Here is a 16,329-nt window from a genome sequence, read left to right as displayed (position 1 = left end):
TTGGGGCGGTCTTGAGATTAAATTCTTGGTTTATGTAACGATCACATTGGTTTCTTCAAAACGAACAAATTGTACTCGTAAAGGCTACTAGCGGCTAGTAACTAGCCTACTACTACTGCCATAGATTATAAAACTATGGGAATAGGGTTTAAGACCTTCTTTATCGGGGGTTTATAAGAGAGCTCTTAGTCTTTTGATGAAAAAGAATTAATCAGAAATGAAGAAAAATTGTAAGATCTCCCTTTATATAAGAGACCGAAACTTGGTTTAAGGGGCGATACGTGTCGCCATTCTGTTGGTCGAAAGAATAATACAAAAGGGAAAAAAAACATTTCCTGCTCGATTTTTTTCTTTTTTTCTCTCTCTCTCGGTTGCGATTGAATCGACGAAACGATTGATGAATTTGGAATCAGAAGCTTGAAGGTTTTGAATCGAAGGACCTGGAATCAGAGGAAGGGTATGGATTCGAAGGGTTCTCTTATATAGTAGACTCGAATTTGATTTATGTTAAAAATTAAAATTAGGGTTCTTTGATTTATGTTAGAAAATTAGGATTATTGCAATGTCTTCAGATATGATGTTGCTGTTTAACTCGATTGTATGATATGGATGCTTTCTTGTGTTTTTGTAATCGGTTTCAATTATGATATGAATGCTTTCTTTTGTTTTTGTAATCGGTTTCAGTATTATTGCAGTTGTGTTTTTTGTAATCGGTTTCTTGTTATTACAAATGTAAAATACCTTATGTGTGGAATACTTTTGTGGAAACTAATGGGTCAAGTCGATATCTTTAACCTGAGTATCAAACATCTTCTATGTGATTCTATCTCTCAGGCTTGCTTTTACTAATGAGAGTAATCGCAGTGAACACACTTATTAAGTTTGTGTAATCGTGCAGCTAGTAATTGCAACTCTGTGTAATCTCCTTTTGAATTGTCAACGAAATTATTAATTTTTGTTGTTGATCATATTGCAGTGGACATGGTAGCTTCTCAAATGATCTGAGGTTGAACAATGCGGTGGGACATCTTCTTTATTCCTCTATTCTTGTACTTTACCATGTCTGGTGAGTTTAGCTTTCAATTCATTATAATTCAATAAACCATTTGCAGAACAGTATCTGCCTCAAATTGAAAAAATCTGTGAAGCTGTTGAGAAAGTTGTGGTTTGATGTGGTGTTGTGGAGGTTTCAGAGCGGTGGTGTTGTGGAGGTTTCAGAGCGGATCCGTTTGAGGCTTTGATGTGGCTCTGTTGGTGGCTCAGTTTATGTTGCCTTGTGTGTAGCTGTTTGTTGTTTGTAGTTTTTTTGTTCAGGTTGCGACTTTGGCGAAGTGTGGAGGAGTTAATGAGCTTTTGTCACCCTTGGGGGAAGTGTGTAGGGGAGTCTGATGTTGTGAGTAAGGTGGAGCCGGCTTATCCATCTCTCTTGCTAGCAGCAACATTGGATTCTGATGAGCATTTCCCAAGCTGCTAGCATTGGATGCTGCACATATTTCTAGCGTTTGAGCTTACAATTATGCTTTCTCTTAATCGATTTTGTTTTTTTCTTTCTGTATAAGTGACATTACATATCTCTGTTTCTTTGATGCAGACCATCGAGATTAATGTGTGTGAGGGTTAGAAGAGAAGAAAGAAACATTGTGAAAGTGAATGGTTTGCATATGAAGCTAGAACCATACAAGGAGATTGTATCTGCTGCTTTGTTTGACATTATAGTTCAGGTTACAGTTTCAAACACTTGTCTTACCAGTTTAGTTCTGTAATTGTAGATTTACTCAGATTTTTGTGTCTTTTTTCTTCAGGATGCAAGCTTTTTGTAATTACAGTTTAATTATTTATACTACTTCTAATCTATTTAAACTTTTAAAATTTCAAAAAACTATATTTTCAAAATAAGAGACTCATAATTATATACTACCATTGGAGGATACAATTTTAGTTAAAAGATCAAGAGTTCTTAGAATTTAAACAATATATAATTAATTCATAAAAAAACAAACACTGTTTAAAAGCCTCCTAATATGAACCTACCGATAATCTTGCTCTAAGAATCAAGAGGGTGTCCCTAGTTCCTACAATAATATTAAGGCCAAATTTATAAACAATATAAAACTGTTAGGCTTTTCTGTAATAACACCTAGCACCGTCGGGAACAGAGACAATCTTTTCACTAAGGTACCACCACCAGCTCGAACCAAGAAAGACTAGGGTTTTGTCTGTGAGAAAGGAAGAAAGACGAAGACAGCGATGAATTCGTTAACAGTTGAACAAGTCCTGAAAGAGAAGAAGACCCATGACCCAGATTCCGTAAAGGAACTTAACCTTGGCCACAAAGCTCTCACCGATGTTAGTATTGTTTTTTCCGAAACTCTGTTCTCCTGAGAAAATGTGATACGAAAACCCTAATTGGTGTAATTGTATATATAATTAGGTGTCTTGTTTGAGCAAATTCAAAAACTTGGAGAAGCTTGACCTTCGTTTCAACAACCTTAAGGATCTTCAGGTTGATTGATACGCAAAGTTGTGTTTTTTTTTTTTTTTTTTACCAACTTGCTAGTAGCTTATGGTGTTCATGTTTCATTGGTTTTAGGGACTCAAGTCGTGTGTGAATTTGAAGTGGCTTTCAGTTGTGGAAAATAAATTGCAAAGCTTAAGTGGAATCGAAACACTAACTAAGCTTACAGTAAGCTCCACTAAAATCAATTCTTTTTTTTGGTTCTCAATGCTCTTCCCTTTATCTCTATCTAAACTGAAGTGATTTGCGTGGTGTCTCTTTTGTATAAGGTGCTAAATGCTGGAAAGAATAAGCTCAAATCCATGAATGAGGTATCTTCTCTTGTCAATTTGGGAGCCTTGATTTTAAACGGTGAGTTCTACAAACGGTTTTGTATTTTGCATCCACGATTTATACTACTACTGAGTACTGATGAGATTACTCTTTTCTTGTTTCAGACAATGAAATCTCCTCCATTTGTAAGCTAGATCTACTGAAAGACTTAAACAGTCTCGGTATATGTTCTTACATTCAGATCAACATGTTTTTTTCTTTACATGTTACCCAATGTTTCATCTAGTTAAAGTTTTGTTGTTTCGTTTATGGATGCAGTTCTTTCTAGGAATCCAATCAGTGAAATTGGTGACTCGCTTTCAAAGTCGAAAAAACTCACTAAAGTAAGCTCGAGTTTTCACCTATTTCGAAATCATAACTAAGCGGGTCCTTGGTCTAATCAATCCCTGGTGTCAGATTTCTTTGTCTAACTGCAGGATAAAAGCTATAGGCTCTTCTCTCAAGTCATGCTCTGATTTGAAAGAGCTACGACTCGCCCACAATGAGATTAAGGTGATCTTTTCTTCCATTGATACAATCTACAGGACACAACACCAGCCTTTTCCCACAATCTTTTGTTTATGTTGCGAATGGTACTTATTTCATATACGCTTAAACACTTCAGGCTCTTCCGGCTGAACTAGCTGTCAACAAAAGACTACTGAATTTGGATGTCGGAAACAACATGATCACAAAACTCTCTGGTTTAGAGGTATAATGGAATTCAAGCACATCCCCTAGCTTGTGGCAAGTTCTTGCATTGATCTAATAATAAACTGTCAAAATTGTCAGGTTTTGGGGACACTATCTTGCTTACGAAACTTGAATATTCGAGGAAACCTGATCTCTGATAACGATAAGTCAGTTAAGCAGGTAAAACCATTTTTTTCACTTCTTTTTTTCGGTTGTGATTAGTGTTACTGAATGGGGCTTTCGAATAAGAATGAGGGAAAATGTTGTAATGTCACACAGGTGATAAAGTTGCTCCCCTCTTCAGTGAATGTATTCAACGCTCAACCACTAGATAAAATCTCAAGCAAGGGAAAGCATATCCGGCTTGATACCGATGATGAAACCTTTGATGCTCATCACAACAAATCGACAGAAGAAGAACAATCCAAAGAAGATAGAAAAAGCAAGAAGAGCTCCAAGAGAAACAAGTCAGAAGACGAAGAAGAAGCCAATAATGATGATCACAAGAGCAAGAAGAAGAAGTCTAAGAGCAACCCACATGTAGATCAAGTTGAAACAGAGAGAAGAGAAGAACCTAAAAAGAAGAATACACAAAGTGACAAAGACGATGATGCTACTGAGAAGAAACAGAAAAAGGCTATTCCAAAGGAGGAACTCGATGCTATCGATGATGCAGAAACATCTTTCGCAGAAATCTTTTCCCGGGACAATGTGTCAAAGGGTTCTTCTGGAGACAATATTGAGAAGAAGAAGAGAAGCACCGGACAAGAGACAGGTCTAGTGAAAGTGATAGAGAACAACAATAGGAATAAGAAGAAAACAGAAAAGAACCAAAGCAAGAAGAGTGTAGTGATTGATCTTCCCATGGAAGTTGAGATCGGGTTGGGAGGTGAGTCAAAGTGGGAATAATACCGGATAAACGGAAGCTCTGGTCGTGCAACACTTTAGAGACCAGGGAAAGTTATGTCTTAAAACATCCAACGACTAGGGTGATTGAAGTACACTGATATGATATATCTGATGGTTAAGAAACAAATGTTTAGTGATTTCGATCCCCTTTATAAAATGGTTTTGCAGTTTTGTGAAATACACTTGGTTTTAACTATTTACACTTGATTGATCTTCCCATGGGACCTCTTTGTCATTGAGGTTAAGCCATCAAATTTGTTGGATACAACTGTTAATGATAACCATTTGTTACCAAAAGAAGAGTGTTACCAAAAGAAGAGACTAAACGAAATTGCCGAATCCAAAATGGCCCCATTCGCTGAAAGAAAATACTGTAAAACTTTTTAAAAAAAGAGAGATTAAGAGAAAGAGGTCCCACCGAGACTTGAACTCGGGTTACTGGATTCAGAGTCCAATGTCCTGACCACTAGACCATGGGACCACTTTGACCTTTTTCTTTATTTATTATATATATGATGAGAGAAGAAGTCTCTTTTTTCCTTTTATTTAATCCGGACAACAACAGATTGGAAAGAGCAAAGGTCAGCTTGATTTGCAAAAATCATGCTAACGTAAGTACATAACCATCCGACGTTATAGGTAAACAACTAGGGTACATGTAGATTTTTGATGAATGACCATACGGTAAGAGGGATGAATTTATATTGTGAATTGTTTGCTATAAAGAGTGGTTAATACTTCGAATAATTGCAAAAGTGTTGTAGTATGACATTTTGTCAATTTCTCCATGTGATTTGCGAGTAGTATTCAAAGACTCAAAAAAAGATAAAGAGAGCTAAACAGAGTAGGGCCTATTTTAATTAGAGCCGTTCATCTTATGTATTATTTTCTTGTATCATCGTAGGGGCCCTCTTAGCCTCACATATATATGAATTATTTACTCGTATAATTCTATTCTTAAATCGTTATATTCAATAATATATAAAATAGTATAGAGCTAAAAGGATTTGATTTGACTGACAGAGAAGGCATCTCTTGGGATGTTCCATAAGTATTTATTATTATTTGTACTCAGCATGTGCCTGTCTTTCATATGCCAAATACTGTATACAAAACTACGAATTTTCTATTCTCACATTTCTAATAATTTCATTTCTTTGCATTAGCTTGGAGTTGTGAATTTTTGATTGGATGGTTATAATTATTTAAGTGTATGTACTCAGCATGCTGAGTACAATAATAATTTTGATTAACAATCTAAAAATACTAATATTTTTTTGCTTCAATTTTTTAATGAAAAACTAATCTAAGGACATCTCTAACATAGCCCTTTAATTTTGAGGTTTCTTTTAACTCTTAACAAATCCTAAAATCTTTATTATTTTAGGGTGAATAATATAATCTCAAATTTGAGGATTTACTAATCAAAATCTTTTTCATATTTTTTATACCTATAAGTATAACTAATATATCTCATAAATAGCTATATCTCAACTCCTCATTTATTCATCATTCATTTCATTGTATCAAAATAATTATATAATTATGTATTTAACTTGTTTTGCTAGAACTACTGATAAATTTAACAATATGTTATCTAAATTTGGAATTTTTGATAAATATAATTTTCTATTACGGATTTTCATTTATTTGGAACTTTACAATCTCTAGCCAATATACATTTTTTGCACATGTATCTTGTCTATGCATAAACCACTATATACATGTTTTGTTGAAGAGACTGTTAGATTTTAACGTAGCATATATTAGGGATACAATATCCCACATTGAAAATTGAGTAAGATCTTAAGTGAATTTTTTTGGGATGAGCAACCATCATAGTAAACTATCTCTCTTTCAACCCTTCGATCGTGCTGGCAAAATTACGGTCCCCGTGATAGGTAGCATATTGCTTGGGGCTGTATATCAAACCCATAAAACATCATCTCTTGTAGTAGGAGAGAATCAGCTTCATCATGTTTTCTAACTCTACCATCTGACAGCTTTGGAGCACAATTTTTGCAAAATTTCTCTGAGGAAATATTTTATGGAGTTTGAAGTTTTTCTTCAGTTCGAGGAAATTTTACTTTTTAAATACAGCTCTGCTATCATATTAAAGATACAATATCCAACATTGAAAATTGAGTAGCATCTTAAATGGTATATACAAAATATGAACTTCTAAATTTATTGACCTAATAGCATAGAGGTTGATGCTAGTTTTGATAATGTAGTACGTTGTCTTTATTTGATACTCATATATTTGCCCCCGCAAAAGAAAAGCCTATCAAGAGTAGGATTGGATCCCGTCTAATCCGATATTGTGATCTAAAAGATGTCTAACTCTTAGAAAGGACTAATTTGAAAAAGATGGATCCCATGATACCTTTTTTTGCAAGTCATTGTTGCGTTTATTAGTTAGCGGCAACAAGATTTGTACTTGTTTGATTATGGAAATATTATTTGTGATAGATTAATTTTAAAAAAAATTGACGAAATTGGAAAACTTCGGTTCATGAACCCCTCCAAAACAATTTTTTTTTTTACAATGCCCCAATTAGACAACGCACACAAACAAAAACACACCTCACTTGTCTCTCCATCTCTCTTTCCTCATCTTCCACATATCTCTCTCGCTCTTGTCCCAAGAAATAAAACACAATTTCCCAGATTCAAACTTCTTTTTCAACGTCGGAATTAAGAATCTGAGTCTTACTTATGATCTTCTTCCCTTTTTTTTCATTTGTTAACACAGAAAAAGCAAAAGAAGCAAGAAAACATCATCCTCTTAACTTTCTCTTTTTGTATTATCTCTCTCTCTCTCTTTCACTCACTTTATAAAGATTCAAAAAAAAAAGCAAAATCTTCAAGAAACTGCTTCTGATCTTAAAAAGATGATCAACCTACTCATCAAGACCCATATCTCCTAAAAAGCACCAATCAATTCTTATTTTTAACCCTCTTTCTCATTCTTTTTCTTCTTATATATAATTTAGGGCAAGATTTGGTACAGTTTTGTTTGTTTTATATTATAACAACTATGGAACGGAAGAGAGGTTGTAAGATCAGGAAGAGAGGTGGTTCTTCCTCTTCTTCTTCTTCTCTTGCTCGTCAAAACCGTTTGAAACGCTCAATTTTCTCCGGGAAAAGAACAGCTCAAGATGACGGTGGCGGCGATGGCGGCTCAGGAACTCCTGTCAAGTCTATCACCACCGCTAAAACTCCTGTGCTCTTATCTTTCTCCCCGGAAGAACTCCCTACAGAACATCAGTTTCTGAAAAGCAGCGTCTCCGCGAGAAAGCTAGCCGCGACTCTGTGGGAGATCAACGACGGCACAGACCCTGCTCCTCTTGTAAACTCCAATATAGACTGCTTGGGAAGCAAGAAACCGTCAAGAAACAGAGCGAAGAGACCAACAGAGTTCTCTTCCATTGATTTCCCACTAAAATCATCCGATCCGATTTCTCGACTGAGCTCAGAGGTTAGAGTTTGCTTCAGTCTCAAGTTTCCTCTGTTTTCTTTTTTTTTTTTCTTTTCTCTCAAATTCCATCTCCTGATATTCAAAAATCTCACAGGGAATCGATCTCCGCGAAGAAGATATAGTCCCTAAAAGATCAACAAATCCTCAGAAGCTAGAACTAATCGAATACAAAACCATCGGCACAAACACGGTATGATTTGCTTTTTTAACCCAAAAAAAACAAAAAAAACATTTCTTGTGAAAGAAGAAAGCTCTGATTAGTTTAAATTACAGGTGAAAACTCGTTTCAAGAATGTCAGCGACGGTTTAATAACGTCTAGAGAACTCGTAAAGGTTTTAAAACAGATCAGTGAGCTCGGAGATGATCACAAGACAGCAAACAAACGCATAAACTCTGCTCTGTTATGCGAACTAGACAGAGCAAGATCTTCACTAAAGCATCTGATGAGTGAATTCGACGCGGAGGAAGAGGAGAAGCGTCGATTGATAGAGAGGCTACAAGAAGAAGCGACGGTTGAGAGAAAGCTCCGGCGACAAACGGAGAAGTTGAACAGGAGACTAGGTAGAGAGCTCGCGGAGGCTAAAGAAAGAGAGAGGAAGATGAAAGAGGAGATGGAGAGAGAGAAGAGAGCTAAAGACGTTCTTGAAGAAGTTTGTGATGAGCTTGCGAAAGGTATCGGAGATGATAAGAAGGAGATGGAGAAAGAGAGAGAGATGATGCATATAGCTGATGTTTTAAGGGAAGAGAGAGTTCAAATGAAGCTTACGGAGGCGAGGTATGAGTTCGAGGAGAAACACGCCGCCGTGGAGCGGATGAAGAAGGAGCTCCGGCGGGTTTTTGATGGTGAAGAAGGGAAAGTGTCGTCGTCGGAGATACGTCGGGTTTTGGAGATAGCTGATGGTTCCTGTTCTGATGATGATGATGATGAGGAGAGTGATCTTAAGTCGATAGAGTTGAATATGGAGAGTGGAAGTAAGTGGGGTTACGTTGATCGCCGGAGAGGAAGTGGCTCCGGCGATGATGATGATTATGATGATGATGATCCTGTGGAGAAGAGATCATTGATCGTTGAGAATGGAGAGAGAGATGAATCATTGAAGACTCTGAGAGATTACATTGTTTCGAATGTAAGATGTATCGGTCCTTCATCGTCGGAACAGTGGAGTCATCGGAATCTACCAAGCTCTGAGTTTGTGTAATCACACTGCCGGCGAGTAAAAAAAAAATTATATATATACAAAAATGATTTATTTGTAATATATTCGATTTAATTTTTGGATTTAATTTCAAAAACAAAATCAATTCACGTTTTTTTTTTGCCGTTTATAATTTATACAGTCATATTAATTTTTGGATTTAGTTCGGAAAACAAAATCAATTTATCGAAATATAACATTTTTATTTGTGTAATTAATTTTTTAATTATTGTATTTCTATAATTCTATTAGTTGAGGTGTTAAATTCAATTAGGGAACTTAATTACGTGCCTGTTTAAGAGGACATCTCACTAAAGAATCCCCTATATATTAAAAAAGAAGCATTCTTGAAGAAAAGCTGATGTGTCTAGCGCGCTAGAGAGCTCTATGCTCAATTTATTATTTGCCCTTAATATTCTATAATATTACATAAAACTGCCATTGTTATTCAATTTATTTATATACACAATATTTTACTCCTATAAATGCTAAAATTGGTAAATATTATTCAAATGTTAATAAATATTATCCCCTACATGTTTTTAAAATTATTTTCAAACCTATATATGTATTAAAATATAATAAAAAATTATAACAGGAGATGTTAAAAATATTTATTTAAATCATATTTTTCAAAAATATAAATAATATTACTTATTATTGTTTAAAAAATTGAAATTAATTTTGAATATAGATATTGAAAAATCTTTAAAAACAATTTGACGGCATCTTAAATTTATTTTAAACTATAAAATATTTAAACTCATGTAAATCCTAATTTTCAGTTTTTTTCATATAGAAAATTTCTGATATATAAGACTAACATATATTAAAGATTCCTTAATTTCAAAATTAACATATTAAAAATATAAAATCTGATGTATATTTTAATATTATTTCTTAAAGATTTCGAAGGACGGTTTTTATAGATAAAAAATATTATACCCCTTATGGAGTATGGATACCGGGACGGGTTTGACCCGCTTAAGAATTTAGGTCATTCGTTTCGAGAAGTTTTAATCTTTTTGATGGTTTTATCCGTTTCATAATTTACAAGTTTTATACAATTCTGATTAATCACTAATTCGGTAAACGTTAGATTTTCGGATATGCTGTTTTGTGAATCTTAATTTTATGCTGAAACCTTTATTGTTTCAAAAATCACAAACTGAATGAAATCAAACTAATATAAGTTTGAAGTGTAAATGATATAACAAATAATTATATCTATAAATGTAATTCTATTTGTACATAATATGTTACAAACCTTATAGTAAAAATAGTTTTTGAAATCAATCACGCACGTACGTGCGGATCGGTACTTCCTAGGCTCTTATGCTGGTTACAATTTTAGACCGTAATTCAGATGTGGGGAACATGAGAATATCAATCAAATCATGCTCGGATTGAGTTGGGTACATTGTATATACAACTTCTTTGAATTGGAGGAAATTTATTAAAGAATTTATTTCGTTTTTGTTTTTTGGCATTGATGATATACACATGGAAACGTCGGTTTGGTGTAAATTAAATCATAGTGTTAATAATTACAACAATTAGTAGACGAATCAACAGACAATAATGTGATATAATCGTCTCAATGAGGGATTAGTTTATTTTAGAGGAGTTTAATCAAAAAATGAAACACGACATTTTTATCGATTAATTATTGTGTGGACATCGGACAGCATCGTTCCATCTTCCCATGTGATTTTGTCTCACAACTATCCGTTAACGTTTCATCCTATTCGTTTTTTCCGTAAAAAATTCAACCAAAAAGTTACAAAACCAAAATTAATAAGATGACGAAAAAAAAACAAAAAAAATGGCTCTCTTTTTGACCTTTTGTTAATCCAAAATATGGCTCTTCTCTCTTGTAATAGGCCAATTCGTGTGGAAGATAAATGCATATATAACAATTCCTTCACTTAATATAACATTTGAGCTTAGAACCATTATCAAATCAAATCGAATCAAGGGTTTTTGGGTGCCAAAAGTTTATCTTCACTAAGCTTTTTTTTTACATAGTTGAAGTTTGGGGGATGAATTTATTCACTCGTATAACAAAATTGAAACCTAGCAAAAAATAGTCGAGTGAGAGCATTATTTGGTGCCACAAGGCTAAATAATTTCTCCCCATGAAACCATTTATTTTATGAGAAAGGTCAAATGCTAAAAACATTCGATTAATAGGTTATAGGTAAGATAATTTTGTCAGCATGATCTTATCAAGTTCGTGTGTGGTTTATCTCTTTGTCTCCTTTGTCTCTTGCATAAAAACTTTGATACATTCATTGAACCTTCAAATCACTGTTTTGTAGACATTTCAACTAGCAACTGTCAGTGGACAGATCATTTTCAACTTTCAAACATGGGCAGACATTCAGTTTTCAGAGATTTGGTTTGAAACCAAATAGAACATTCTTTGGTTTAGTTTCAATTTGGCTTGATGCAGTTTTGGTTTGGTTTGTTGGTATTTGATTTGATATCACTTCTCTAAAAAGAACTCATCCTTAACACAAGAATCACTAGTTTTGTATGTACACATGTAAAGAACATGGAAACGAACAGAACCACAATTTGAACGAGGATAAGAAGAAAAAACTCAATATAACACGTTTTGGATTTGATAATGATTTCAATCAAAAGTCTGATGTACGTTTGTTTGGGTCTTACAAATGTTTATTTATTATACACCACATAAACTGCATCAAATTATAGAGAGAGCTTGGGTCTTACAAAATGTCTGTTTATTTATTGACGGATTCATCTTTGGTTACCTTTTTAGTCGTCGTCAAGAAGCTGACAGCTTTTCTCGGATGCTCCCTTATGTTCAAGCTAAACACTTCAGGCCTCGAGTAATGCCCAACCACATCGAAATCAAACTTGGCTCTTGCTATGTCCCCAAGATCTGTTCAGAGATTTTAAGGATATGATTGGTTTTTCTTCTTTTTCTTATGTAGTAAGAATGAGAAAGGTAAATGATAAACAAGTGTTAGTAATTCACCTAGATCAGCTGTGATAAGAGCCTCTCCTTCGTAGTTTGGTCCAGCTAAAACAATTCCCAAAGGTGAAATGATGGAGCTTCCACCAGCGCAGACAACAGAGTCCGGTGTTAGGCTATCTTCAGAACCGGAAAACAAGTAATCCGGTGGAGGAGGATAATCTTTCCGGAGACAAAACTGATTAGCCGACAAAACAAAACATCCACCTTCAAGAGCAATGTGAGTCATCGATGCTTGCCAAGTTTCTCTAGCATCAGCAGTAGGTGCACAATAAATCTCAATACCTACAAAAATCAAATCACAAACCCCACACATGAATACTTTACAAACTAGTCTGTAAAATACAATACATTGTCCCTCAGTGGAAGCTCTAACCTTTGGCATACATTGCAGTTCTTAAAGAAGGCATCCTATTTTCCCAACAAATAGCAGCACCGATCTTCCCAATGGGAGTATCGAAAACAGGAATGGTTGATCCATCTCCAAACCCCCAGATGCAACGCTCCAGAGCTGTAGGCATGAGTTTCCGATGCTTACCCAAGAACTCACCTTGTGAATCAAAGAAAAGAACAGTGCAGTAAAGCGTATAGCCTTCCCTCTCAATCACACCCATAACCAAGAATACTTTATACTTCTTAGCCATTTCCCCCAATCGTTCCACTTCAGGACCTAGAAACAGATTCACAGATGCATAACTAATTGCATCTTAACAGTTTACACACACTTGATGATTCAGAGTTCTGGAACACTAGAAGACGATACAATATCATAAACCACAGCAGCTAGGTTAAATTATCGAACTAATTGACGAATCGATTAAGCTAATCGTAGAGATGGAGGACTATACCAGGAACATCAATGGCGGAAGCATGGTATTTACGAAAATCATCTCGTCCTTTAGCAGTTCGAGCACCAATCGCCAATTCGAAGCTAGAGCCACGAGGATAACCGCCGATAAAAGCCTCCGGGAACACCACGAGCTGAGAACCATTGTCCGCCGCCTCAGCAAGCAATCTCTCCGCCTTATCTGCAAAAAAAATACGGAAGATATAATGATTTCATCGCATCAATTAACCAAAAGCGAATCAAAAACTCCAGAAAAAAAATAAACTCTCAAGGTTCCGATGAGAAAAAAAAGGAGAGAAGAAGAACCTAGTGTGGCGGGAGTATCGTAGAAGACGGTGGAGGCTTGGACGACGGTTGCTCGTACGAAGAGGGAGGAGGAGTCGGCGGCGGTGGACATGTCAACCTCGGGGAAGATTTGATTGACGTTGACAGGAGAAGCCGCCGTGACGAGAGACATTTCTTGCTGACTGGTCATCACACTAGCCACTAGGGGAGAGAGAGAGAGAGAGAGGAAATGAGTGGATTCTGGTTAAGTATCTTCTTCTTTGGTTGGTGTCTTGTGTTATTTATTTCTCATTAAATTTTAAAAAAGTCAATTTCGTCGTACTGACATTTAAAAAACAAAAAAATTGTAAAAAATGCAAATTTTTAATGGTTAGATTTTTATTTTTTGTTATATGTATATATAACTTTATAATTAATTTTATGGGTTTATATTTTAGTGCACAACTAGATAAGATCCACGTAAATACACAACTTAAAACATTAAATATATCGATAATTTATATGATTTTTAATAAATTTTGTAATTGAAAGCAAAATCGGACTAATTGTTTTCAAATAAGTTATAAATTTTAATAATTTATAAATTTTAGTAATTAAAATTAAAAATAAGACATTTTCTATCAAAATTTATTAACTATGATTTTTTTCTATGTTTCCTTTCAAAATTATAAATTTTATTTTTATTAAAATTTTACTATTAAAAATAATTTAAAATTATATAAAAAATTTTGTACATAAAAAAATGATATATAATATTACTAAATATTTGTAGGTTACTCACTAGAACCCAAAAACTCAAGTTGAATGGATCAATTATATTTGATATATGAATTTGCTTGACATGTTTAGCACTGGCAGGCTTTCTAGGCCGGTAGGTAAAAATGCTAAATTAACCACTACACCAATATATATACATATATTTAAATGCATATATGGTGGAGCTTGATTAAGGGTATAAAAGAATTTTAATTAATATAAAACATATATCACCAAATTTTATCCTATAATGCATATATGAACAAATATTTAATTATGTGTCGTTTATTTTTGTTTTTATTTTCATTGTATCATTCAAATAAAATTTTAACTATTTGTATCATCATTATAAACCATAGTTTAATTTTTACATACTTATCTTATATGGGTTATAGTTAAAATGATATCAAACACAATCTATGCTTCATATCAAAACTATTTTTTAATTTAGAATTAAAAATTGACGAACAAAATGAAAAAGCACTAAGTTTTTTTTTTTTTTTGGAAAACTAACATTGGCTAATATATTTTATATATATCACTATCTCATAAGTAATAATTTTATTTCATGTTAAAAATAAATGAGGTTGATATATGCATAATACATTTCCATAGTTTAATTTTTACATACTTATCTTATATGGGTTATAGTTAAAATGATATCAAACACAATCTATGCTTCATATCAAAACTATTTTTTAATTTAGAATTAAAAATTGACGAACAAAATGAAAAAGCACTAAGTTTTTTTTTTTTTTTTGGAAAACTAACATTGGCTAATATATTTTATATATATCACTATCTCATAAGTAATAATTTTATTTCATGTTAAAAATAAATGAGGTTGATATATGATAATACATTTTCATATCTTCTGAGTTATACGTGATTTTTTTAGAAAAGCTCGGTCTCATAAATTTTTTGAAAATATGAGACTGCTTGTACAGTTGTCGTGTAGTTTTACTTTATAATAGAAAACATTCTCATAAGAATAAGACAAGAATTTCTTAAAAATATTTTTTTACCAATATAACCAAGTTGAAGCAGTTGTGAAGTTTTGTAAGACAATATACTATTTGGTGAGAAAATATGAGAGAATTATATCTTATTATAACTTTCCTTTTAGGATTACTATTTTGTCGTGTAATTTTCTAAGTTAATATTTATATGAATGAATTGTATCATTTCCTATCCTTTTTATGTTTTTAGGAAAAAAGTATTGTATTCATGTAGAATTAGTGACTTCATATTATAATTAGTAACCAATTTTACAATTTCTAATTTTCTTGAATATACTTATTAAAATTATTCTTTACACTTTTAAAACATATAAAGACAATTTTTTTTGTTTATATACATCTTAGAACTATTTTTTTACATTTTAAAATTTTTTAAAATTTATAATTTTCATATAGTTATCTTTTCACATTCTTAAAACTTCTTTATTTTTTTTTAATTTACATATTAAAATGATCTTTTTATTTTTAAAATTGTTAATTTTCTAGTTTGCTTATAATCTTTGCATTTTCAAAATTACTAAACAAAATTTTATTGTTTATATACGTATTAAAATTATTTATTTACATTTTTTAAAGATCGTTGAGAAATATAATTTTCTTATAATTGTCTTTTTACTTTTAAAAAAAACTAGTAAAAGTAAATTTCTTGTTTTTTTTTTTGGTGAGGAGTAAATTTCTTGTTTTATTCTTGGAAATATATTTAATCGATAAAATTAACATTGTTGGGATCAAGTTTTGGAAAATTACTAATTTTGAAAACCATGTTTTATATCAAGCAACGTGACAGAACATTGATCATACGACTGTGAGAAAGTTAGTTAACATGTCGTCGTCCGATAAGTCTTCGTCACACCGTCTCTTTGGAAAATTCTTCACGAACTAATTGAAAGCAAATTCGGACTAATTGTTTTCAAATAAGTTATAAATTTTAGTAATTATAATTAAAATAAGACATTTTCTATCAAAATTTATTAACTATGATTTTTTTCTATGTTTCCTTTCAAAATTATAAATTTTATTTTTATTAAATTTTTACTATTAAAAATAATTTAAAGTTATATAAAAAATTTTGTACATAAAAAATGTTATATAATATTACTAAATATTTGTAGATTACTCACTAGAACCCAAAAACTCAAGTTGAATGGATCAATTATATTTGATATATGAATTTGCTTGACATGTTTAGCAGTGGCAGGCTTTCTAGGCCGGTAGGTAAAAATGCTAAATTAACCACTACACCAATATATATACATATATTTAAATGCATATATGGTGGAGTTTGATTAAGGGTATAAAAGAATTTTAATT

The 16,329-nt window shown here is 32.8% G+C and overlaps 3 protein-coding genes and 1 non-coding gene across 12 annotated transcripts; 2 read left to right on the top strand and 2 right to left on the bottom strand.

The window, feature by feature from the left end:
* Positions 1-209: 209 nt before the first annotated feature.
* On the top strand, positions 210-4,607 carry LOC104706519 (uncharacterized). 8 transcript variants are annotated; one of them, XM_087462570.1, is made up of 13 exons: positions 280-457; positions 977-1,019; positions 1,113-1,721; positions 1,803-2,346; positions 2,432-2,503; positions 2,591-2,683; positions 2,785-2,866; positions 2,953-3,009; positions 3,107-3,171; positions 3,245-3,340; positions 3,453-3,539; positions 3,620-3,700; positions 3,800-4,607. In XM_087462570.1, the coding sequence occupies exons 4-13, from the start codon at positions 2,248-2,250 to the stop codon at positions 4,427-4,429; spliced, it is 1,362 nt and encodes a 453-aa protein (XP_087318696.1). In that variant the 5' UTR covers positions 280-457; positions 977-1,019; positions 1,113-1,721; positions 1,803-2,247; the 3' UTR covers positions 4,430-4,607. The 8 variants fall into 8 exon arrangements, with proteins under 8 accessions (XP_087318695.1, XP_087318696.1, XP_010421019.1 ...); XM_010422717.3 differs by having other exon boundaries at positions 298-457; positions 2,157-2,346; XM_087462574.1 differs by having other exon boundaries at positions 318-457; positions 1,118-1,721; positions 2,157-2,346.
* A 231-nt stretch (positions 4,608-4,838) lies between these two features.
* Positions 4,839-4,910, bottom strand: TRNAQ-CUG (transfer RNA glutamine (anticodon CUG)). The gene has a single exon. It is a non-coding gene; the product is annotated as a tRNA-Gln (tRNA).
* A 1,986-nt stretch (positions 4,911-6,896) lies between these two features.
* Positions 6,897-9,266, top strand: LOC104706518 (uncharacterized). The gene is made up of 3 exons (XM_010422715.2): positions 6,897-7,910; positions 8,005-8,100; positions 8,184-9,266. Exons 1-3 carry the CDS (start codon positions 7,470-7,472, stop codon positions 9,108-9,110), a joined length of 1,464 nt encoding a protein of 487 aa, XP_010421017.1. The 5' UTR covers positions 6,897-7,469; the 3' UTR covers positions 9,111-9,266.
* A 2,446-nt stretch (positions 9,267-11,712) lies between these two features.
* Positions 11,713-13,536, bottom strand: LOC104706517 (bifunctional nitrilase/nitrile hydratase NIT4). 2 transcript variants are annotated; one of them, XM_010422714.3, is made up of 5 exons: positions 13,265-13,536; positions 12,960-13,139; positions 12,488-12,781; positions 12,115-12,396; positions 11,713-12,018 (listed from the first exon to the last, which is right to left on the bottom strand). In XM_010422714.3, exons 1-5 carry the CDS (start codon positions 13,431-13,433, stop codon positions 11,858-11,860), a joined length of 1,086 nt encoding a protein of 361 aa, XP_010421016.1. In that variant the 5' UTR covers positions 13,434-13,536; the 3' UTR covers positions 11,713-11,857. The 2 variants fall into 2 exon arrangements, with proteins under 2 accessions (XP_010421016.1, XP_087319213.1); XM_087463087.1 differs by having other exon boundaries at positions 12,488-12,817; positions 13,265-13,512.
* Between the last annotated feature and the right edge of the window lie 2,793 nt (positions 13,537-16,329).

This window comes from Camelina sativa, chromosome 8 (assembly GCF_030686135.1).
Source record: "Camelina sativa cultivar CO46 ecotype springtype chromosome 8, ASM3068613v1".
In the NCBI taxonomy this organism is placed as follows: domain Eukaryota; kingdom Viridiplantae; phylum Streptophyta; class Magnoliopsida; order Brassicales; family Brassicaceae; genus Camelina; species Camelina sativa.
This window is presented reverse-complemented; position numbering and strand designations above follow the sequence as displayed.